This window comes from Acinonyx jubatus, unplaced genomic scaffold, assembly GCF_027475565.1.
Source record: "Acinonyx jubatus isolate Ajub_Pintada_27869175 unplaced genomic scaffold, VMU_Ajub_asm_v1.0 scaffold_39, whole genome shotgun sequence".
Lineage (NCBI taxonomy): Eukaryota > Metazoa > Chordata > Mammalia > Carnivora > Felidae > Acinonyx > Acinonyx jubatus.
This window is the reverse complement of record NW_026463958.1, coordinates 24,848-49,914: the sequence shown is the minus strand read 5'-3', so window position 1 is coordinate 49,914 and position 25,067 is coordinate 24,848. Positions and strand designations below refer to the sequence as shown.

General features: G+C 55.9%; 1 protein-coding gene across 7 annotated transcripts; it reads right to left on the bottom strand.

Moving 5' to 3' along the window:
* Positions 1-2,295: 2,295 nt before the first annotated feature.
* Positions 2,296-25,051, bottom strand: SMPD4 (sphingomyelin phosphodiesterase 4). 7 transcript variants are annotated; one of them, XM_015081793.3, is made up of 20 exons: positions 24,874-25,051; positions 22,482-22,565; positions 20,938-21,024; positions 19,930-20,072; positions 19,701-19,776; positions 19,053-19,161; positions 18,892-18,944; positions 18,223-18,374; positions 16,179-16,311; positions 14,548-14,619; positions 11,199-11,285; positions 8,503-8,648; positions 7,624-7,714; positions 6,877-6,977; positions 6,117-6,280; positions 5,416-5,621; positions 4,575-4,808; positions 4,221-4,352; positions 3,897-4,025; positions 2,296-3,782 (listed from the first exon to the last, which is right to left on the bottom strand). In XM_015081793.3, exons 1-20 carry the CDS (start codon positions 24,946-24,948, stop codon positions 3,453-3,455), a joined length of 2,604 nt encoding a protein of 867 aa, XP_014937279.3. In that variant the 5' UTR covers positions 24,949-25,051; the 3' UTR covers positions 2,296-3,452. The 7 variants fall into 7 exon arrangements, 6 of the variants coding, with proteins under 6 accessions (XP_014937279.3, XP_014937280.3, XP_014937281.3 ...); XM_015081794.3 differs by lacking the exon at positions 24,874-25,051 and adding an exon at positions 24,636-24,804; XM_015081795.3 differs by lacking the exon at positions 24,874-25,051 and adding an exon at positions 24,286-24,619.
* Positions 25,052-25,067: the final 16 nt, after the last annotated feature.

The window sequence follows — 25,067 nt, the reverse complement described above, 5'->3', positions numbered from 1 at the left end:
GCCAGGAATTCTGGTTTGCAGAGTCCAAAAAAAAAAAAAAAAAAAAAAAGCTAGCGAAGTTTTTAAAGTGAAAGCTACCCGAGTCACATATCATCTGAGGGCTGCTCATGCAGAAGGTCTGATCTACTCTTCGACATCAGAGGGCAAGTACAGGTTCCTCCCAATTCCAGAGCCTCTGTCCTACGTCACCTATACCGAGCAATCAGAGCCTGAGTGAGCCACCTGGGGTCAGCGGTGGGGCCGGGTGAAGCCTCAGTGTCTGATGGATTTGGTCTTGAAAGGCAGTGGGCCAGCATGGGCTCCTGGGAACAATGTCACCTGAGGGGTTGGCAAGTCTGAGGCGCGGGAGGCAGAGCAGAGCCTCCAGAGATCGTGCACCTGTGCTTCCTGTGCTGAATGCCACCAGAAGGGGTCGTGAGCTCTGAGGTGTCTGGATTTGGCCCTTTGGCAGCGTTTGGGGTGGTGGTGGCTGGTGGTGGAGGCGTGAGGAATTGGAGGGCCAGGCCAGTTAGCAGGATGGGAAGCTCCAGGAGGCGGGATTGGATGGGCGGCAGGAAGCCCGTCTGAGCCCGAGCCAGGCCCTGCAGCCTCTGCCCTTGGATGTCACCTACCCTTTCAGTGTGCTGTGGACAGAACTGCTGCGGGCACTGCCCACCCGCGGTCCCCATTCCCCCAACTGTGACTCCAGGGCTCCTCCGCCTGTACCTCTACCTCTGCTCTCGTCCCACGGCCCTTTCTCAACGCTGCAGCTCAGAGCTCTTTGCAAAGTAGCTCGGGGTCACAGGGAGGGTAAGGTCCCCGTTGCCCTCACCTGGAGCAGCAGCCACGCCGGACCCCCTCTGCTCCTGCTCCTGAGACGGGAGCCACCGAACGCTGTGGGCTGTCTGACCACGTGCCGCTGCTCCCCCAGACCCCGACCGTTGGAACCATTCCCTTCCTTGACCTCACTGTTCTTCGTTATGACTTCTGGACTCTGCATCTACTAAGTCCCAGGGAAACGGAGGGTCCTGTCTGTTCTCTCTGGGGAACACAGCGCCCACCCAGCACAGCGCGGGGTATACACAGCAGGTGGCTGTTTTACAGCTCATGGGTGAACGGGTGGAGTGTCTTGTTTTCGCATTTTAGGGTGTTAGGGAATGTTTTCAGGTGAAAAAAGGGCACAAGAGAAATGTGGATGAGGGAAGCCATGGGAAAGTGAAGGGTCACGGGGACACCCATCCTTGTGGGCAGGGTGGACACCGTCAGGGGGAGCTATGAGGGAGGTGTGCCGGGGAAACGGCGCCACTGAGATCTGACCCCACACCATCATCTCCGTGTGTTCGTATCGCTTTTCTTGACTGAATGAGTCTGGGAACAAAAGTCACTCACTCATCTGTTCACGTCCAACTTGTAGAAATACTATCTTGGGGCACCTGGGTGGCTCAGTCGGTTAAGCGGCCGACTTCGGCTCAGGTCACGATCTCGCGGTCCGTGAGTTCGAGCCCCGCGTCAGGCTCTGGGCTGATGGCTCAGAGCCTGGAGCCTGCTTCCGATTCTGTGTCTCCCTCTCTCTCTGCCCCTCCCCCATTCATGCTCTCTCTCGGTCTCAAAAATAAATAAAAAACATTAAAAAAATTAAAAAAAAATACTATCTTACTTCCATCGAATTTGACAAAAGTAACAATCCTGCCCAGGGACAGGAGGACATTAACACTCACGCCTGGCCAAGCACCCCAGACACTCATGTGGGGCCGGAAGGTGCACGGTTCGGTTCCCAGCTGCACACACAACCCTCGGAGCTTCCTGGAGTCACAGGAAATTTGACTCACGTCCTGGGGTTGCCAGCTTTTTGTATTAAGGCCACCCCTGACGCGCTGAGTAGAAGGCAAGATTCTCCCAGCATAGGGGCCCCTGCGTGGCTCAGTTAAGTGACCCACTCTTGATTTTGGCTCAGGTCATGATCTCGTGGTTCGTGGGTTCCAGCCCCACGTGGGGCTCTGTGCTGACAGCGTCGAGCCTGTTTGGGATTCTACTAAGTAAAAACTTAAAAAAAAATTCTCCCAGCTTAGATACAGTTCAGGGCCCATGCTGGCTGAGGCCAACTCTGGGCCTGGTTCCCAGAGCTCTCGGAGGCCTGCCCTCTCCCATCATGGCCACTTAGGGGTTTATGGCTGCCTTGGTCTGTTGCTGCTGTAAACAAACCCACCGTCCCCCTGGGAAGGACAATGGTGCCCTCAGTGGTCTCTGCCAACCCCAGCTGTTTGGGAGACCTGTGCAGACGACCGCGCTGGAGGCTGAGCCCTGGGACCACAAGACTCGGGAGGAAAAACTGCTTTATTCAGATCTGCGGTCAGTTACAAACTTGGTTTGTTTTTTGGTCACAGGCCCCAGAATGCCATTATTCTGAGTTCACATCAAAATACAAAGCTCAACATTTAGTTTGGAAACTGAAAAAAACCGAAAACACCCAAAACAAAGGTTTGGTTTAAAATCGTCGTTGAGATGTTCTCTCTGGTGCGTCCCCTGTAAGATGAACGCATGTGCTTGAGACCCTGTGGGGATGACTTTCGACAGAGAACATGAAATTGCTGTGTAGTATGGACATTCAAATGTCATCAAAAAGTTAGTGTCTTTGCACTCGATTTTACTGAAGGTACAAACAATGCCTTTGACCATCTTTGGTTGCAGCACCAGACGATGCCCAACTCCCATGGCCCAGCCACATCCCCTCTGCCCATGGGACAAGCGAGCCTGTCCCGGATGAGGCTGTGACGCTGGGCTGCCACCAAGCAACGTGCTTAATGGCTTGGGGGCCAGGAGGGAGCCAGAGGTGAAGCACTGTCCCACTGAGCATCTGTGCTCCTGGAGGATCTTTTCTTCTAGAAAGTGGAGCTGTAGGGCCCAGCCCCAGAATTGCTGGCAATGCGTGAAGAGTGACCCTCACTTTGCCAAATGCGATGGCAAAATCTAGGTTTAAAGTTAGGAATCAGAGAACCATCCTCTAACTTTCTCAGGAACCTCTAGGGTTTTGGAATCTTCTCTGGAACCAGACACTGAGGGACCGTCCTGCTGTCGGCAGGGAGAGGAGAGGCACGCCACCTTGCCAACCTTAAGGGTGGCGAAGCCCCTCCTGGGCAGCACTGCCTCCCAGGCCTCACACAGCTAGACCCTGGGGCGTCAGGTTGGAGAAAGGCCTGGAGGCCCATTTCACTGCAGGGCCTGTGGCTGAGGGAAGCAGGGAGGACCGAGTGGCTGGGTCCGGCACCGTCCTGTGACACTAACAGGCCCTTTGATGTCACTCCCTTCCTTGGCAAGCCTGGACCACACCCTTCCGGTTTCATCTCCTCTTACGCGTGGCATGGCTCCGTGGCTGCAGGAAAGTGGCCCCCTAGCTCGGAGGTGGCCTCTCAGGCTCGAGGGAGAGGCTGTGTGAGCCTCTCGCTGGCGGCCCTGCATCGGCACCCGGCCCGAGGTCAGAGATGGTGCAGCTTGCTGCGCTCGGTGAGCAGCGTCATGGCCACAGCGTAGAGGAGGTAGCCCAGCACGAGGAGCAGGGCGCAAGGGAGGGGCCCAATACAGAACAGGGAGGCCACGAAGAAGGCCAGAAGCAGCGAGAGCAGCGTCCGGTAGCTGCCCAGGAAGCGCAGGCTGAGCCTAGGGCCCCGGGGACGGCGGGCCGCACACCCTCGTGCCACCGGGCTCAGCAGGTGCCTGTCTGCCAGCCCGGGCTCCGCGAGGTGGTACCGACAAAAGCTGCCGAGGAAGTCGGCACGGGAACACAGGGCTGCCATCGGGCCTGCAAACTGGGCAGAGACAGAGGCACGGGGAGTGGGCGCGGGCAGGGCCGCACGCTGCCCCGGCCTCTCCCCGAGGGTGGCAGGACCAGAGGCGGGGGCGGCCCTCCCGCGTGCACTCACCCTGCGGTTGATGGCGGAGGACAGCCGGAAGAGCACGCGGACCAGGCTGGCGATCTCATAGCTCCGGATGGGCTGCAGCTCTGAGTCACCCTGGTACTCGATGTCAAACCTTCGCAGCCCATTGATGATCTAGAAGCAGCAAAGAGGCGAGCCCCGGGTGAAACCTGGGCCGTGCGAGCAGCCCTGCGAACACACCTCTGCGACGCCTCACAAGTGCGGTCTCCGCTGCCGGGCCTGCCGGGACAACAGGGCTCGGAGGCTCGGCCAGCGGGAGCCACGGCCACGCCGCCAGGAGAGCGGAGCCCTCCGGGGTGTGGCCCTTACCTGGTACCGGCCCAGGGGCGTGAGGATGAGCCCGTCCTCCCCCACGACGCAGTCTGGGAGCTGCTTCTTCCCATTCTCATCTTGAGTTGTCCCCAAGGCAAGCGTGAGCTGGGTGAGCTGAGCCTCGCTGAGCTGTGAGGGAGGAAGCCCCGTGAGGAGGCAGTGCCGCTTCCTGCTACCTGCCTTCACTCTCGGGGTGAAGGGAGGAGACTGGCCCCCCTGGGCCTCTAACGGCGACAGCAAGGGGGCCCAGACGTGACATCGTGGGCACGGGCTGTATCTCCCACGGGCTGGGCAGGGGATGAGGGCCGCGGGACCGAACGCCAGGAAGGGGACAGCTCCCCCGGCTCGTACTCGGAACATCTGGCACAGGTACTCCAGGGCCTTCTCCAGGTACTCGTCTGTCTTGCGGACACTGTCCTGCCCTATCTCGTCCAGGTCGTTGGCTGCGTAGGAGCCGTTCGTGTCTGTGGAGCAGAAGCCCAGCCACGACAGAAAGGGGCGGCCGGCCGTGCTCTCCCCGCACTGGTCAGAGATGGACTTGGCAGTCTGCTTGGCCTGCGTGATGAGCTGAGCCAGGCGCAAGACCTGCGGGGCATGGGGGCAGGTCAGCCAGCTCGGGTGGTGCCACCGCACACCACCCAGCCACCAAACAGGCTGGCAGGCGGACCTGGGGGCCCCCAGCAGGCCAGGAGGAGGCCAGGGTCTTTCAAGACTAAGACGTGCATATTCTACGTGTGTGTGTGTGTGTGTGTGTGTGTGTGTGTGTGTGTGTGTGTGTGTATTTCCTTTGGAGAGACACGGAGGCAGACTGTGAGCAGGGGAGGGGCAGAGAGAGAGGGAGACACAGAATCCAAAGCAGGCTCCAGGCTCCAGTTGTCAGCACAGAGTCCGATGTGGGGCTCAAACTCAGGAGCCCTGAGATCATGACCTGAACCAAAGTCAGACACTTAACTCACTGAGCCACCAGGCGCCCCCAAGACGCCCATATTCTAAATGTGAAAACTTTCTAGCAAGTGCTGCCTTTATCATCAGAAAAAACGTAGACCGCACTGAAAAAAGAAAAAAAGCCAAGGTACAGCAGCGTCCACCAACACCCAACCTTCCTCCTTCCGTACGACACGTGTGCTCTCCCTGGCCCTGCTGTTGCCACGGCCTCGGGACGGCCGTGTGGCCTGGGGGAGCCCCAACTCACCAGCGTCCGGACCTCGGGCCCAAACATTGGGGTGTACTTGCAGTCCTGGCCCTCCAGGCTGTAAACGTGGCTCTTCACCTTGAAGGAGGCGTCTGTGACGGCTGGGGGCCACGAGGACAGGAAGCTGCCGGTGAAAGTGGGAGCTGTGAAGAGTCGGTGCTGGCGGTGTGGGATGACGAGTTCTGGCTCCAGGAACAGCTGTTCCCCTGGAAAGCAGAACCCGACTCTGGCTTCGGCTTCCATGGCACCAAACAGCCAGTAGCCGCTGGCTGGCTTCCTGGGTGCCGCTGAGGCTTCCGAGGGATAGGGACCGAGTGGCACAGGGGCCCAACTCCTAATGTTCCTGGAGCCCCCACCAGTCTCAACAGGAAGGCCGACATGCACAAAAGAAAACCAGAGAAGCTAACACCCGATAAAGCCATCTAAGACACGACACGGGCCAAGACTGCTTTCTGATGCCACCAAGAGTCACCAGGGAGACACAGCTCTGAGCTCTGCTTCCCCCGCCCAGCACCCCCGCAGCTCCTGCCCGGCACGCGTGCCACAGGGAAGGCAGGATGCCGCTAGGCTCCGACGTCCACCCGCCACCGTGCACCAGGAGTCCCCGTGGCACCTCTGCCAGCCCACCGCGAGCCCGTGAGGCACACGCAGGGTCCGTGGGTCCCTCTCTAAGTGCTGCTTCCCTCTGGCTGAGGGCTTACCTTTCTGGATCATTTCAGCCAGGTTGGGCTGGGCAAAGACTTTGGCCACTCGGAATACCATGAGCGCGTTCTTGGGGCTGACCAGGTCGGTGCGGAGCGCGCGGCTCAGGAAGCCCACAAAAAGCTTGGTGTACATCAGCAGATTCTCCTGCACAAAGGGTGCCCTGGGGACCAGGCAGTGCATCAGGGCCCAGAACTCCCACTGGAGGCAGGACTACACCAGTCTATGCCCCCGCTTCACTAGCGCTCTCTTCCTTGGGTTCCAGGTTCTCCCCTGCCACGACCTCATCGTGGCTGAGGGACCAGGGGTGGGGGCAAGGGAGGAGGCACAAGGGCGGCAGGGAAGACCTAGGCCTCCTATAGACGGCGCAATCCTCTGTAGGATGCGGCCCTTCCCGAGAGGGCCAAAGCCTCCGCAGCAGAGGCTGGCCCGGGCACCAGAAGGAGCACAAGGAAGGCAGTCGTGGAGAGGAGGCGCTGGCGGAGGCTGGGGGGTTGGCCGTGAGGGCGGGAGGGGAGGCGGTGGTGGCTGCTACGCAGAACGCTAGTGAAGACGGGTCGAGGGGTGCTTGGGGGCGAGTGCAAACATACATCTGAGGGGAGACAGTCAACGGCAAGGGGACAGCACAGAGGAGTCACCAGCTGTTTCTGTGGGAGATCAAGCCCAGGGCCCAGACAACAAAGCACAGTCAAGGAGGGAGGGGCCTGTGCCCCACCTGGAAGCAGGTCCCCCTAGGGAGGACAACGGGCCGGGGCTCACCATCTCTCCGACACACACCGGGCCAGGCAGTCGCTGCTCTGAGCCTGCTTCTCAGGTGCATACCTCCAGGGCTGTAGGTAGCTCAGCCACATCTCCAGGACCTGGTGGGACACGTGTGCCCTGAGGGCCTGGAGGCTGGCATTCTGCTGGGCTGTGGGGCTGGGGCTTTGGTCCAGATCCTTGGGTGGCCTGGAGCTCGGCTCCCGGCAGGCAGCTCAGGTGAGGAGGGGGTGATCCTAACCGTGGGGCTTCGGTTCTCCTGGAGGTGTTACCACGTTCTCTTCCCACCCGCCACTCCGAGAGGGAGCAGGAGGGAACTCCGCACCCCCTATGATGTTTCTTTTTTCATCTTTAATTAAAATGATTTTTTTAATCTGCAGATAGCTGACACACAACGTTACATTAGTTTTAACCCTTAGGACATGTAACCCTCGTGCCAGCCCCTCGGAAGCGAGTGTGGAACGTGTGGAACACAGGAGTGCTTTCCCCAGCTGAGGGAGCGGAGCCTGTGAGGCTCAGTGGGGCTGGGAACCCACCCAGCGTGGACCCACTGGGTTCCAGGTCAGGGCAGACAGCTTTTCTGTACCTGGGGGTTGGCTCTGAAAACTCAAATGAGCAGAACAATGTGACCCACCAATGTGACCCTCTGCGGCAATAGCTGATTCCTTCCTGCATCCGCCCCACGGGACCTCCCTCATCAGGCACAGAGGGCAAAGACAAAGAAAGCAAGATGGGGCTGACACTCACGGCTCTGAAGGACGCATCCAGGGGCCAGTGGCCAAAGCAGTGCTGCAGGAAAAGGTAGAGTTTCTGCTGGACAAACCTCGGGACGGCGGCCCTGCAGGGGAGGGGAGGCGAGGAGAGGGTCCCCTCCTAGGTGAGCCAAGTGGCTCCCGGTTCCAAGGGCCAGCTCTGCCGGGGTGAACACTGGGCACCCCTGAAGGCAAGGCCTCCTATTTTGGGCCCCATTTTTCACAAAGAAACCAAAGTTCAGAGAGATTAGGGAATGTCCCAAGGACACAACAGCACACAAGCGGTTGACCTAGTATGGCTCCTGTGACCACCTCTGCTTGGGTCACCACACACAAGTCACCTGCTCTGCTGGCCCCAGTTGGCCTAGGAGTCAGGCCACCGTCCTGGCCCTTTTGACAGAAGGACTGGGGGAGCAGAGGGGAAGAGGAGGGGGAGGGTGCAGCACAGAGCTCAGTCTCCCATGACAAATGAGCCACTTTGCAGTGAAGGCACTCCCAGCCCATCGGCTTTCCTGGGCATTCTGAGTGCGGTCAATGTAGATCTTCCACTCTGCCCACACTGGGGAGGAGGGGACAAGACAGGCCAACAAGATGGGGCCTCTTTCTGGCCAGCCTGGCTCTTTCTACTGAAGACGGCAGGCCTGGAAGGAAAGGCCGTGGCAGCCAGGCAGCCCCCACCCGCCTGTGGAGCCAGAGGAGGCGTCGGGAAACAGACCCAGGAGGGGTCAAGGTGATTTCCCACCTGCCCCACCCTGCAGACGCCTCACAGGCCGACCCCATGCCCTAAGGATAGGTTACTGTGGGCAACAAGTATGTGCAGTAGGAGGCAGTGGCAGCCAGGGACACGGGAGGCCTGTGCATGCCCTGTACCCACCGTTTGAACTCCTCCAGGGGACTGGTGGCGTGAGAGTGGGTGGAGGGAGAGACCTGCTCAGGCTTCAGGCTGTTGGAAAAGGCGTGCAGATGCTTTAGCAGCAGGCGCACCACCAACACGTGCTCCTCCGTGGGTGTGAACGACTCCTGAGGTTGAGGGGGAGCTGTGTCAGGACCCAGACTGGTCCCAGGGTGGGGCCCCCAGGCCTGGCCATGTATGTCCCGCCCAGGACCACTTCTCCCCGACAGGATGTGTGGGCCACCCACAGGGCCCTCCCTGGGCCTGGCACGCAGCAGACAGACCTCGCATGCCAGCTCTGAGACCCGCTAAGAGCACGCAAGGCAGGGTGGGACGGCTTTGCTAAAGCAGACCTGAATGCTTCCCTGTGTGCTTCCAACCGCTTCTTGCACCCTCTGCGGTTGACTCGGGTCATTGCTGCCCGGCCAAGTCCTCAGGGGTCCCCCGCAACTCCTGGCCAGCCAGAGGAGGAGCAGGGGGCAAGGCAGGCCAGTATCCCACCCTGGATCCGGACTCAGGGTCTCCTGCCTGCCTCCCAGGTATATGAAGGCAGCTCGCTGGGGCCCATGGCTTCCTTTTTCAGGCAGAAACACTCCCAAATTCCTTCTCCTGCTGTAACCCTCACCCTTCCATCCACTTCCTGTCCCGGACACAGCCAGCTGGGGCTTGGCGCAGGGTGGCCCTTCCTCTATTGCTAACAGCCCTGCCGTCAGCACAAGACAAGAGTGCTTTCTATCTTGTCAGGTGAAATTCTCATTCACAAGGTTCAGGTAGGATCTTTAAGACCCAGCCCCGAGAGGAAAGCCTGTCTGCTGGCTCTTCTGTGACGGAATACAGGATGGAGTCTCCAAAGTGGCAGGGGATGGCACCGGCAGGATACGCTGCCTCCGGCTCCCAGCTCTGGGGTGCCCAGACGCGCTCCTCTCCCCACACTCACCCCCCAGGCCTCTGGGACCCCCACAACCTCGATAGAGCTTTTGGCAGCCTAGTCCAAATCCCGCGCAACGTTGAGGCTGGCACAAGCCGTGCCTCCTGGCACAGCCCGGGCACCCAGTCACAGCCCCACCACTGCCCGCGGCACTGCCTTCTCCGCTCTCCTTGCCATGGATCTGTCTCCACAGGCCTAGGCAACACACCACACGACTCGATATGACTGCGGGGGAAGCTACGGGGCTTCAGGAGGAGATTTTCTTCTGCTTATCTGTAAGCTTAAGCGATGAACTTGCATCATTTGAACAACAAAAAAAAACGTAAGATATTTTCACAGTAACGGAGGATCAGAGGGCACTGTTGCCAGGCTGTGACTCCCCCCAGGAGCCTCCCCCTTTCTCATTCCTGGCCCCTCGCCGACCCACCCACCATCTCCCTAGAGGAGGACAGAGCATTTGCACTGAACCGGGAAGCTCCTTGGGCTATCTTCCCTCTGGACAGAAGCCAAACCTTCCTTCTCACCCCCCCCACCCTCGAGAGCCAAATCCCCACAGGAATCCAGCCACCGCTGCTGTAAGTGGGCCTCCTCCACCCGCATGGCCGTTAGGGACACTTTCCCAAAGCCAGTGGCATTTCTCACTGGGCCCAGCCCTTCTCAGCTCAGCAACCCTTCCCATGGTGGGTGGGGGGAGGGCTCTTACCCCTCCTGCTGTGCACTTTTCTCCAGGGATGCTGCTCTTGGCCAAGTGAGCCCTTCCCCAACACACGCTGGAGTGGTACCACTTCTGTGCTAAACCCGCCCCTGCTGGCCCTTCTGGATCATTCTCTTCCCTCTTCCCTGTGGCTGCTGCTTCTGAGTGGGAACCCTGTGCGCACTCACCACCCCATCCCAGCAAACGTGATTTCTTATCTTGTGCTCAAATATCAGGTTAAATGCGGTGTGCTCCCACTGAGGGGGAACTGGACAGACCCCTGGCCTCGAGCATGGGATCTAGATGCATGCTTTCTGCCCAAACTTCCTGACATTCATCTCACGAATCCATGAACTACCAGACTCCATCTGCCCTGAAACAGCCTGTAGTCCTGCACTCCATCTACCGACCTCAAGACTTCAAATCCGTCCACACTGGTCATCTCTGCCTAAAGCAGACCAGTCTCCGTGAGGCCCTCTCTTGCTCTCGCCTACCTCTGTGAGAGCACAAAAGTCCACAAGAGGCCAGGCCCCAGCATGCTCAAGGACCAACAGCCTCTCCAGGCTAGGGGACGAAGCCCTTGTCCTCCCTGCCCCTTGGCCTCACACAGGCTTGGGATTGACAGACCATGCCACCATGAGCCTTGGGGCTTCCCTGGGCTCAGTCAGTTCCTAGGTACCAGGCCCGCAAAGCCAGGTGAGTCAGGCCACTGCGAAGGCCACACTGTTTCCGCTCCCTCAACCCAGGGCCAAGCACAGAAGTCACCAACTCCCAAGAGCCTACCACATTCCAACTGGCTTGGGGCTTGGCCAGGCAGATCTGGTGGCCCCACACCCCAAACCCGGGCTAGTCTACCAAGCTGAGGGCTGAGCCAGGCTAAAGACGGATGCCTGCCACCATCCCCAACACACACTGGCCTCACTCTGCTTGGAATTGGCCTGAATCACCCCGGTTGGCCCCCGGCCGGACCCTCGCTTTACCACTGCACTGCCATGCGCTCCATGGCTCACACCACAGGGCAGGGGTGAAACAAAACAATATGAGAGCGGCCAGTACTTGGTAGGCGTGGAGGGCCTGGAGGCTGGGTTGGGCAGGGCTGTGGAGGGCGCTGGAGACACTGAGTCGGTAGTGCAGAACCTCCAGCTGAGAGACAACAAAACAGAGAAGCCAAGAACAGGCAGGGAGGGCAGAGGGCAGGGCAGGGGACAGGAGGGGAGAGACCGGGGAGGGGACAGCAGGGAGAGAAAGACAAAAGTGAGCCCAGAAGTAAGGAGAGAAAACAAAAAACAAAAACAAAAACGAAAGCACGTCAGTGACAATCCAAACAATCACAGCCCAGCAGCCTCAGACCAATGGGACACCACCCTCTCAGCCGCCCAGACGGAGCCCTTCCTGGTGGGCAGACTAGAGCCAGGCCCAAGGGGTGCTCTTCCACCTGCCAGGCAGAGGGACAGACAGACCCTCAAGGTCACTTGGGCAGCCTCCTTCATGTCTCTGGGGCCTGAAGTTCTCTCCAGCTCCCTGAGGTCAGCCTGACTCACTTTCCTTCCAGAGGGTCCTGCCCTCCCCCAACCCTGAATGCTCTGTGTGCAGCGTGTGCACACTGGAGCCCACCAGGATCCCCCAGGAGTCTTGCTGGGACACACTGATGGCCACCAAGGCCCTGAAGGCCCCGAGGCTCAGAAGAGAAATTTTTGAGGAGCTAGTTCCAGAGGGAGACCTCTTTGCTCAAGAAAGAAAAATTTGTAACTTATCGGACTTCCCTGTGTTGTCCCAAGAAGAAATTTACCAAACTGATATACGATGAGATCAGTTCCTAGGTGTCAAAGATCCAATCAGCGACCCCTCCTGAATGGGGCTGATTCCCAGGGTGGCACAGAGGCAAGCAAGGTTTAGCTCACCAGGCCTGACACCTTCCACACCCCACATTCCCGAAATCGTTAAAGGTAACGTGAACACTCATAGGTTCGAATCCTGGAAGACCCACCTCTCGTACCTCACCAGGACTCCCCAACTCCAGACACCCAGAGCCCTCCATCAGTCCCGACGGGCCCCAAGAATCTGGTCATGGCCACACACACCCAGAGGCAGCTGGAACACTGAGGCTGGGACAGCCTGGGCCATGGGGGATGACAGCAGAGCTGGCTTAAGCTGTCCACCCCTACCCCACCTCTGCCCTGCCCCGCTGCAGCGACAAGGCCTGCTAAAGCAGTCCCCTTTAGCCAAGCACAACCCAGAGCCGGCCCTGGCACACATCCTGCCCTGGGAGGGCCATGCCTCCCACCGCGTACCATGCTTCACACGGGAGAGGTCAGAATGCGTGTGCCAGACCTCGAGGAGACAGGCACAGCCACAGACGCGCAGAGCAGGGGCAGGAAGCAGCACAGCAAGGAGGTGTCTGCCCTTCATGGCCTTCCTCTGGGCCAGACCCGGGCTCAGCGACAGCTCTCAGTGAGGAATCAGGGAGCACATGGTTCCCCTGTTGGGGGTCTGCCCAGCCTGCAGGAACACAGTGCAGGCCCCACAGTGTCCTGCAGGAATATGCGGTCTTTACCGACCATCTGACTCTCCTGAAGCCCTCCCTGCCCAGTAAGCTGAGGCAGAGCAGAGGCCCGGGCTGTAAGGAGCGAGCATACACTCCGGACCCAGGCTAGGCATGGAAGCACCATGGGACCTCTCAGAGCTGCGTTTCCTGCATCTTTCACATCAGGAAAACTGACCCCAAGGCTAGGATTTCCAAACAGCACAGCACAGGCCTGGGTAAATGGTAAGGAGCCTCAGGTGAAGCAGACCTCCATGGCTGTCCTTCTCCCCTTCCCACACACCAGGTTTTCTTAGGTTTTGCTTTCAGCCTCAATAGGAGGCAAAGACAAATAGGAAACAAAACAAAACAAAACACAACTAAACACCTCAATGGGTACCTGGTGGGGGCTTCCCAGTCGCCCCCTGACTACCAGTCATTCTGAGCAGCTCTCCCCCGCCCTGTGGTCTGGCCAAGAGGAAGCAAACGTGAGGAAGAAGGGGAAGGCTCCCCTGCTCCGGCAGGGACGGCCCACCCTCCTCCCTCGTATAGGGCTCGGGATCCTCACAGGAGACAACCTAGAGGACCTCTGTGACTGGCAGATCTGCTAAAAATGACAGTGAATGTGCTCCCCCTGGCTCAGAAGACAGAACGAGCAGATGGGAAGGCAATGCAGCAAAGCAGCCCCGGCCTCTGCAAAAGCCACATGCACAGGGGCTGAGTGAGCCCCCAGGGCCCTAGGGGGAAGCCTGGCCCCTGACCCCCGTGCACCAGCCAGGAACATGCAGCCAGTCCACTGTGGAAGCAGCAATGGCAGTGCAAGCACTTAGTAACGCGAGAGGCCCAAGACAGAGTTCTGGCTTTCCCTCTGTTCCCTGTGATGTCAAGGACAGAGATTTGGGTCACTCTGCACTTTAAGAGAGCAGTGGTTGGGGGCTGCTCCCCAAATGGGTACTCAGAAGGGCAGCAGAGAAGCAGAACTGGTTGCCAACACTTTGCAGAACCACCACCACTTGCTGGAATCACAGAGGGAAGGTCACAGGCCACCCTCGTGAATTTTAGCCTATAGAGTGTTAATTCGTAAGGAATCTCTCAAGAATTCTGTCTGGCGTTGACAAAAGCAAAGTCTGAGGAGCAAACACAGAAGTGCACAGAAGCCACAGATCACACAGTTGGTTACAGGCCCCAGTTCACACGTTTCAGGCGGTTTCATGGAGCGTGAACCTAGGTGCCCACCCTGCCTAATAAGAGGCGAACAGAGCTGTTGTACTCTGACGAGTCCAGTAGGCTGCCGGCCCTGGGAACGTTCCAGGGACACAGCTGCCTTCACGCCTCTGCAAATGAGCATGCTGCCCTGTGAGGGAAGAGAGGGGAAAAAGAGGAGGAGACAGGCCAGGCTGCATGCAGGGAGGCATCAGATCCCACCCACTGCAGAAAGGGCTGCCTGCCAATGCTCTGGAGGAGGTGGAAGGCAGTACGGGCACCAAGGTGAGCGAAGTCGGCCGGGTGCCACCTCAGCAGGAAAGCAGGAGACGCTGTGACAGCAGAGGGAACAGGCCCGGATGTGACTCCCAGAGGCATCCGCAGCTCTCCTGGCCCCAGAGCACGAGCACCACAACCTCAGCCATCCCGGCTGCCAGGGAGGGGGCTCTGGAAATAGCATGGGGAGGACCCCAGAGAGGACAGGCCTCCAGCCCGCAGGGTGCAAGCCCACCCCAGAATGAAACCCACCTGCCGTCCGGCATCAGAGTAAGGGGTGATGGTGAGTTTCTGCTTCCCACCATCCAGCCCTTGACAACGAGCTGAGATCAAGGACAAGAAGCAGCAGGTGGACCAGGCACACCAGGGCCAGAGCAGAGGGGATGAAAAAGTGTGGCAACCTACCTTGGCGTGAGGGGACTGCATTTTTTGGTACATCTCCAAGGAATAATGATGAAGCCACATTTCAACAAAAACCTGCAAGAGAGCACTGGATGGTCAAATGGTTTCCATCTTAGGTATCACAGCCATTCCAGGGGCAGTTCTTTTCAACCAACGGTGTTGGGAAAACTGGATATCTACATGCAAAAGAATAAAGCTGGACCTTTACTTCACACCATGAATAATAAATAACTCAGAATGGATGAAAGGCATACATGTAAGAGCTAAGACTTAAAACTCTTAGCAAAAACTGTGGGCAGAAAGCTTCAGGACACTGGACTGGGCTATGATTTCTAGCTCTAAAAGCACAGGCAACAAAAGAAACCAGACAAATTGGACTTGATGAAAATTCAAAAATATTTTGCACGTCAGAAGACATTATCCACAGACAAAGGTCACCCACAGGATGCGGGAAAGTATTTACAAATCGTGTATGTGATAAAGAACGGATACCCAGAATAGAAAGACAACTCCTAAAACTCAACCACAAAAAAATAAAGCCACTCAATTAAAAAATGGGCAAAGGACTTGAACAGACATTTCGCCAAAGACGTACCAATGGCCGATAAGGACATGAATAGATACTCAAATCATCAACCATGAGGGAGGTGCAAATCAAAACCACAGGGAGACACCACCTCACATCCATGAGGATGGCTATACTAAAAGACAGAAAATGATGGGCATTGGTAAGGTCGTGCACTGCTGACAGGAATATAAAATGGTACAGCCACTGTGGAGAATGGTATGGCGGCTCCTTAAAGTATTAAATAGAACTATCATATGACCCAGCAATTCCCCTTCAGGGTATATACCCCAAAGAACCGAAATCAGAGTCTCTAAGAGATATCTGTACATCCATGTAGAAACAGCTATTCACAATAGCTAAAATGTGCTAACAACCCAAGTGGCCATCCATAGATGAACAGAAACACAAAAAGGGGAATATCCACATGACAGAACATTATTGAACTCTGGGGCACCTGTGTGGCTCAGTTGGTTAAGCATTGGACTCTTGATTTCGGCTCAGGTCATGATCTCACGAATCAGGAGATCAAGCCCTGTGTCAGGCTCTGCGCTGAGAATGGGGCCTGCTTAAGATTCTCTCTTGCGCCCCCTCTGCCCCTTTCCCCTGCTCGTGTGCATGCGCTCTCTCCCTAAAATAAAACAAACAAACAAAACCAAACAACAACAACAACAACAACAAAAACGCTACTGGGGCAGGGGTTTAATATCCAAATGATGGTGATCACAGGAAACATCTCCAGCAACGTGGGAACAGGTTGAAAATGTCGAAGGTGGGGAAAGCTTTTACACGGATCCAATGGAAACTGAGCAGCGCTCATATTACCATGAGAAAGACAAAAGTCTTTGGAAAGGGGACGCTGGGATGAAAAATACTACCAATGACATACAGGTTAGACACATGGGCACGTTTCTTCTAGTCTGATTCCCACACGCCACAGCAGGAGAACACCAACAATTCAGAACCACTTTCAGGCTGAGGACAGTCTTTAGGCCTCTGCCCCTGGGGTGGAAGGTGGCCAGGCAGTTTATTTTGAAACAGAAGATGAGAAGAGCCTCCTCGCGCTCACCTGAAGCAGAGTTTCTGACCTCCAGATCTCATGGGAGGCAGGGTCTGCATTCACAGATGTCTGATGAGAGATGTGTCGCTTTAGGAGGCTGGTGTGGTGGAGGCCATAAGAAGCGAAGGGCATGGTTGGTGTTCTGAGGGAGACACAGGAAAAGGCCTTCGTTAGGGGATCCTGCTGGCACAACCAGGGGCAATCTCAACATCAACATCACTGGCAACAGTAACCATTACCACTTGTTGAATCATAGAACGACCCCCAAATCCATACAAATCCATATCGATACACACAATCAACAGACAGGAAGAAAAGTCTTTCCTACCACAGAATGCCCACTGATAACTATAGGATGAAACCAGACAGCTATCCTCTGGCAACCAACCAATTAATAACTGATTTGGCTGACGATCGTCAAGGGACACGAACACCACTGATAATTACAGAGTCTCAGTAGATCTTCCCAACAAATCCCTTTTGTTAATTAATTTAGGCACAAAGGACCCATTTAATTTTATGGTAGGAAAACCTGGCCAACACCCCCTTGGCCCAGCGATCAAGACAATGTTGCAAGCACACAGACTCCACGGGCTGCTGGGTCTAATCACTAGGAAATACCAGAGAACTTAAGATAAGGGCATTCTGCACACCTCCAGGCTGCACGCTTCAAAGGTGTTGAGGTCAGGAAACAGGGAAAGACTGAGAGAGTGTTCCAGACTGGAGGGGGACCAGAGCCAACCACACACAGAGAGTGACCCTCCCCCAGATCCCAGCCAGGTGGCAAACATTAGTGGGGAAGACAGTGCAGCCCGAATGGGGTTTGAGGATTAGATGGCAGCCGGGTAGCAATATTAATTCCCTGACTTGGATAGAAGTGCAGGAGGCTGTGTAGGAGAATGCACTGGCTCTTAGGAAATACACTCCAAGACATTAAGAGGGAACAGGCATTGCATTTATAACTTACTCAAATGGCCCAGGAAAAACACATACAGATAAAGAACGAAATGATTCAGAAACGTAGGTGAAGGACTCATGAAAGTTTTCTGTTATTGTGGCAAGTCTTCTAGAAGTCTGCAAATCTATGCTAAAACAAGCCAACAAAATCGGGCCCAGAGAAACCTGCCTCTGAGAGGGTGTGAACCTGGCCAGCCCTGGTCCTTCTTGGCCGCAGCATTACTGATGCCGGAGCAGCCTCTCCCCACCTCCGTGCCCCCACCTCCTCTTTTCAATCCCCCCTCCTTGGGCACATCTGTGCACGCATGTGAGGTCTGGGTCACAGCACGGCACATGTCAGCAGATGTGGGGTGGGCCTGAACCTGCCTCCCAGGGAAGAAGGCACACCAGCAAGACTGAGGAGGGTGAGGAGCACAGCTGGCAGCTCCCAGGTCAGGAGCGTCTCCTGGGGAGAGGCGGCCAATGAGCCACTGGCTAAATGCACCCCGCCAAGGCCTCAGTTCACCCTCGAGTTGAGGCTGGCTGTACACTCCCGTCCTGCACGGTCTAGCCACAGCCCAGCCTTGGACTGGCACGAAAGGCTTTTTGCCCCAGGGCCTCTGGCTCAGGCCAAGACCTGGTCCTGCAGCCTACACACATTCTTCCTGTTCTTATTCCTCCACATGTCAGCCCTGCTGTGGCCTGCCCACAGCCCCTTTCTCTCCAGCACCACCTGCCTAGTGCCATCAATCAGCCCTGGCAACACACCGCTTCAGTGTGGGGCTTGGATGCACATGTGGGGAGGGCTGCTGTGGGCAGAACCCAGCCCACTCCCAGACCAAAGGCAGCCCTCGTCCTTGTGGCCACAGGACCTAATCACTGAAAACCCACACAGATGTCCTCCTTTACCCTCCTCTCCAGTCTGTGCTAGGGCAGCTGGGGTTGAGATCTCAGGCATAAGAAAAGTTGGGACACCATGAACAAAGAGTGGCACTACTGTCCCTATGAGCAATGCCCGCTGACCAGACCACCCCCTCATGGAAGAACCAGGCCTTAAAGGCTAGCCACAGGACTGGGCCACTCCAGGCCAAGGGCCAGGGCAACCAGAGAGCCTTACCTGGGAGCGGGTGAGGGGTTGGGCCCCCCAGGACTGGAGGAGAGTGCGGGGAGCACACTGCCTTCTGTGGGCAGGAACCATGACAGGTATCTGTCCACGAGGATGAAATAGGCACAGTCTGAAGTTCGTATGTGGAGAGTCCCAGGGAGTGGCTGGAAAAGCAAATCTGCATTGGTGTGTAGCTCTGGGTGCCACCCTGGCTGCTAACCCCAGCAACTGCAGGGCTCAAATCACTGCACATGAGCCCTGGGACATGGGCCATATCCCAAGGGCCCGAACACAAGCACCTTGGGCAGTGCCAGGAGCAAAGTTCCCACCACAGGGGGCTAGACCCCACAGTCCTTCTCGGCACATGGGAAGATGATGTACAGCAAACTTCCTGGGCACCTCTGCCCTGCGCCCATGCCCAGTAAGCACTTCCTGTGGGAAGCCTTCCCGACTACCACTCGAGGCACCCAGGTCACCCCACATGACCTGTCAAATCCGCCCACCAGCCTGTCATCCTCACTAAGTGAGAATGGCCTGAAGGGCGAAGGCTGGAGGAGGATGCAAAGGAGGAGCTGGAGAAATGAGGCGGAGACCGAAGAGAAAGAAAGTCCTAGGCCACAGCCCCCACCCTTCATGGGGGGGGCTTTGGTAAAGAGCTGCTTAGGGGCATCCCTTTCGTACCTTTTGAGTGAGGAGGCTCAACGCAAAGAAGAACATGTAGTACTCGAACGGATCTGACGGCAGTGTCAGGGGGCAAACAGGCACGGGTTGCTGGACCACCCTCAGCATTACGTCTTGGCCACCCATGGCCTCCCCACCCCTGGGGGACTGACAAAGGATACTGAGGGCCAGGTTCAGGCCGAGGCCCCCCGTCGGGGGGAACTGGACCTTGTTGTGGTACAGGGGGCTGTCGGGGAGCACGCGCTCCTGGATGGATGCCTTCACGGGGCCCTGCGGAGAGAGCGTGTTGGGCTTGTGGACAGGCTCTGGCAGGGCGCCCCATGCAGTGCAGCCTTTGGGAGGGGTGCGGTGGAGGCCACAGGCACTCAGACCCTGCCTGGGGGAGTGGTGCCGTCCTCTGGGTAGCACCAGAGCAAGAGGGCCTCCACTCAGAATTGTTCACGCCATCCTCAGGAACACCCGCAAACAGCAAGGGCAGCAGCTGTTTGAGTTTCTGAGCCTTGTCAAGCACTTGATGTTCCCCGTCTTCTTTGCTCCTCAAACCCCCTGAACAAGTCATCCCTTAATTCTGCCCCCTGGCCAGGTACAAACCAGGAGTGTGGCGCCTTCCCCATGGGCAGAGTTTGGAATGATCTTTAAAAAGAGTAGCCACTGAAGTTCTATGTGCCACGCCCCCTGGGCCCTGAGCAGACACCATGGTGCCGTGCCCACTGCCGCAGCCCCTCAAGCCCTGCCCGCCTCCCCCACGGCCGCAGCCGCTGTGCAGGGTGCTCTGCCCGAGCACGGCTCTCACCCCACGGTTTACTTACAGGCAGGTAGGAAACCGGAAAGTCAAACTTATAGTCTTCGGCCTGGAGCTTATAAACCAACTTCATCATTGGGCCACTGGAGATGAAATTAAAACAACAAAAACAGGGCAACGAACTGCAAACCATCTTGCTTTGACGGTTTTTTCTGAGTTTTGAGAAATTCAGTGCTTCAAGAATGGGATCACCATGAGGAAACATCCGGCCCCTCTCGGGTGACAAACCTACCTACCCGGGGTCTAGAAACTCCATTGCAATGCTGTACTCCACAGGGCTCACTCGCCCCTGTAAGCAGCGGAGGTTCCAGCCAACGAGGACACCGTCCAGGCTGCCGAAAATGCTCTCTACCAGCCACGGGAAGATGGCGTGCAGCTCCTGAAATGGGTGTGCAGGGGAGGCTGCGGGCAGGCTTGCTGAGGACCGGTGCCCACTGCCGGGCTCCATGCCACGTGAGCCTCCCACCCAGTCCAGCCCCGTGCCACAAACTGCCCACCTTGTTCATGGAGTGTGTACACATGAACTGGAAATTTCTGGAGTCACTGACCACCCCTGATGACATTCCTCTGATCATCGGTGAGAATCCTTGTCCAGGCCAGCTGCCTGAGCTTACACTACTATTTGATAATTCTGGGTGTGATTTAAATGTGTCTTTTCAGTATTTTCATCAGGGTTTCTCAATCTTTTTGAGCTGGATGCTTCCTTGTTGGGGCGGGGATTGTCCTGTGCATTTGGGAATACTTACTAGCACACTTGGTCCCTACCCACTTGATGCCAGTAGCACCCTCCCCTGTGTGACAACCAAAAATGTCTCCAGAGACGGTGCTAAGTATCCCATGCAGGACAGAAGCACCTGTGGCTGAGTACCCCTGGCCTACATGCTGACATGTTTAAATGTGTCCATACACGCGACAGTTACAATACTGGGTCAAGCCTCTGTCCAGGGCAATGCTCAGAGGTAGGAATCAGGGGCTTACATAAGAACATTTTTCAGGGGCGCCTGGTGGCTCAGTCGGTTAGGCATCTGGCTCTTGATTTCCACCCAGGTCATGATCTCACAGTTCACAGGATCAAGCCCTGCACAGGGCTCTGCCTGGACAGCACAGAGTCTGCTTGGGATATTCTTTCTGTCTCCCTCTCTCCCTCTCTCTCTCTCTCTCTCAAAATAAATAAATAAACTTAAAAAAAAATGTTTTTCAACGAGTATGAGACATGCCCCAAGGCGATGCTAGCACAGCTGTACCTTTGCTGGAAAATCCTCAATGACTTTAACCAAGTCTTGGCACCGCTGTGCAAAAGGCTTATTTACAGAGTCAGCTTTCAGGCTAGCCTAGAAGATAGAACAAACCAAAAAGATCATGAGCATAGTCACTTGGTGGCTTTTGCGGTTATCCTGGCTCGAATCAAAACAGAAATCCAAATGATAGGTAGGAGTCAGACATACCACCGGCCTGGTTCCCCGGCACCTCGTGCCTGTGTCAGTGGCCTAAAGGACACGACTAGGAGACGCCTTGGCTCTCTACATCGCCAACTCTCAGGCTTCTTCCCTGCACCCTCTGTCAGGCATCCCCACTTATAGCAGAGAACTGCACATTTGCATGACCGAGGTGACTTCCACACAATCCATAAGCAGGGGGTCAGCTCCAGGGTCAGTCCCACAACCAGAAGAGGATGCTTATGCGTAGGACACCCCTCAGAGACCACAGGGTACTCACTGAGTGTATACACGTGAACTGGAAATTTCCCATGTGACGACCCCCTGTGATGACCCCACTGTGATCATCAGTGAGGATGCCCAGCAAAATGAGAGTGACAGAAGGCCTCTCAACCAAGCTACCCTTTATTCAGTAGGTAACAAACCCACTAAACTCACTATCTGAAGAAACGAGGCACGCAGGTGAGAAATGATAGATAGCTTTAACCAAATGTTGACACTAATCATGAAGGTGACGGACAGGCTAGGAAATTCAGGACAAGAATGAAGGAAATCTACCCAAGGTCATGGGGTATGGATTAAGATCAGGAGAAAATATCGGAATGTGAACCAAGGGGGCTTTGCCCAAGGATACCTAAGGCCTTAGCCACCTCTAAATGAAGGTGGTGTCTCAGTCAGAGGTGGAAACCTGGGCTGTTGCAGCCACGGAGGGTGGGTAGGTTAGCAGCATGCCTGGTCTCTACCCACTCGATGCCAGAGGCACTGCATCTGTTGGCTCTAGAGGGTGCACCATGGAAGGATGTCCTTCTGAATAAATGTTTACGAGAAGTATCTTCTGGGACCTGAAATTAGGAATCCTCACCACTGATATCTGCCTCACACCTAACTTCTTGGCGTCATGTTTAATACTTAGAGTACAGTCCTGGTTGCCCCCAGCACAGCAGGGTCCCTGCCCCTCCATTGTCCAGGGATGACAGTACGATTATTAGAATATCCCATAAATGTGTAAAGGTTTACAAGACATGAAAATTCTGATGTATATCCTTTCCCGTGCTCCTCCCCAGACCTCAGGAAGCAGTAAAAATGGCATGTGAATCAACTTATCTTGTAGGTAAGAAGCTCCTCTTGTAGATAAGAAAAACAGGGCTCAGAGGTTGAGTAAACCCAAGGTCCTACACCATTAGGGGGCAGAGCCAGGTCTAAGGATTCTAATCCCAAGTCCAACGTTCTTTTCCTCACATGCCCCTCAGAAAACCACCAGTGCAAAGTTCAAGTCAGTGGATAGGACTCTCAAGTCCCTCAGCTGTAGAACCATCATCTCACTGACCCTCACGCGGGCAACTGACACTTACCAGGAGGAAGCTGGGCTGCTGCAGGTGAGGGAACGCCATAGCAGCCTCCTGGGGAACGTTGACAACGGCCACCTTAGGAAACCACTGTGAAAAAACCAAGGCGAAATCTCAACATCTGCCACACGACACTATACTACAGCACAGCCTGTGCTGCCAAGTTTCACGTTTTACAAAAACGCTGTTCTGATGCAGTACGTGGTGGCCAGCTTCAGAGCCGAGTTCGCAGTGGCGAATCTGTAAAGCTTGTACAGCACTTGCTGTGTGGCACGCCTGGTTCTAAGGACCCTCCACGGATTTCCTCATTTAATACTCAGTGGTAGGCAGAATTTTAAAGATAGCCCTCCACGATTCAACCAAATGCTCATGCAGGTCCTGTGAAGGAATTCTGCAGATACAAATGAAGTCTCAACAAGTGGGCGGACCCTAAGATATGGAGCAGTTCCCATTGCCAGCCAGTAAGGAAATGGGGACCTTAGTTCTGCAGCCCGAAGGAAGTGGATTCTGCCAGCAACTCGAAGAAGCTTGGAAAGATTTTTCCTGAGAGCCTCTAGGTAACAGCAAAGCCAACCAACACCTTGATTTCAGTCTTGTGATATCCTAGGCAGAGAATCCAGCCAAGCCCTCCTGGACTTGACTATAGAACTGTGAGATAATAAATGGACGCAGTCTTAAGCTGCTAAGTTTGTTAAGCAAGAACAGACTATACTTCCTCACAACAATCTGCTGGGCCAATACAGATAAAGAACTAGCAGCACAGAGGAGGTAACTCACTTGCCCTCACTCAGCAGAGCCAAGACTCTAATATACTCATCTCCTAACACATCTCCCACAGAGACAGGTGGGTGAATCTCCCGAATGTCACCTGTGCTCTATGAGAATGAATGGAGGGGATGAGCAAGCTGGAGGAAGCTTTCGAACAAGCCATCAGAAAATCAGGAGCAACTCTTTAGATTCCCTTCTCTCTGACCATCCAGGTCAGAAACGGAAAATATCCAGACTTGAACAGGAAGGGAGCCTGCCGAGTCCCACTGATGATGGCTTTCCTGGCACAGCTGTGCCCACAGCAAGAGTAAAGGTGCTGAGGTGGCAAATGAAAGTGTATGTGGATGGAGAAAGACTAGATGCAAGGAGGCTGTGAGGCAGTGGAGTTGAGGGCAGATGTGCATCTCTGCTTCTTGGCAATATAAGCATCTTCCAGGTTTTCTTCAATTCTTGATATTAGCTATCAAATTCAGGTGTCTTTTTTAAATGGTTATTTATTTATTTAGAGAGAGCACATGAGCAGAGGAGGGGCAGAGAGAGAGAGAGAGAGAGAGAGAGAGAGAGAGAGAGAGAGAGGGAGAATCCCAAGCAAGCTCTGCACTTGAACCCATGGACAGCAAGACCGTGACCAGAGCCAAAACCACGAGTGATCAATCCATCAAGCCCAACCGAGCCATCCAGGCACCCGCTATCAAATTCAGTTTCAGGGAAAATGTAAACACTTTGCTCCTGAACCAAGTGGCCAGGAGAACACTGATTAAGATGACCAAAGCAGAAGGATCAAAGCAGCATAAAATCTTGGCCTGTTTGCAAAGGGCAGAGCTTTAGAGATGATGAGGTGGAAGCACCTCCTTCTTAGACGAAGCCTGCATAGGCAGCAGTTTAAGAACTGAGGCCCAGAGGCACCAAAACAAGGAGTATTTCCAAGAGAGGGCAGTGTCTCGTCTGCCCTGTTCTCTAACGCTGCCACAGCCTGGCTCGTCCATCACACCGTTCTCCGCTGTGTACCAAGTGTTCCCTTCATCCGCCACTTTACACCCACTTGCTTCAATGGCTGCTTCGGATCCTTGTTGGGGTTTCTTCTCAGAGAGGCATCGCCAGTCATTCCAAGCAAATCACACTACTGCCCAGGCCTCCCTTTGGTTGCGCTCTGAGAAGCAGAGTATGTTCCCAGAGTATGCTCACAAGTATGCTGTTAAGTGAGCATGGGAGCTCCATATTACAGAAGACGAAACTGAGGCTCACAAAGGTCGGTCCACACAGGGAGGAAGAGTCAGGCGAGACTCCACACCCGGCTCTTCCTCCCACACAGCCTGTGGAGCCCAAGGCTCAACTTTAACTTGAATCTCTCCCTTCCGCCAACCCGTCAACGAACGTTAACCAAGCACCCACCAGGACCGGGTGTGCGAGGCGCGCGAGAAGGTGGCACGAGTGCGCAGCCCAGGAAGACGGCATGGGCGCACAGCCGAGCCCTTGGCTTCCCAGCCTGCCCGCCCGGCCGGGGGCAGAGCTACCGGCGCCGGGCCTAAGGCCTGCGGCTCGCGTAGAAACGGAAATGACTTAGGCGGAGGTCCGGAAGGGGGGGGGCCGGAACGCGGGGGCCGTCCCGCACGCGGCCCCAACCACTCACCTGTGGGACCCATAAAGTCGCCCGCCTAAGGGACGGAGACCGCCATTCGGCTACCCGGCGCCGAAATGTCGTCATCAAGCTGCGCTTGGCGTCACGCCTCCCCTGGCCTGGCGGGAAACGCACCGCTACCTCCGCGAGCAGTTACCTCAAAGGGCGCGTGCGCAAAGTGAAGGCCGGCGGGGTTTATGGGTTAC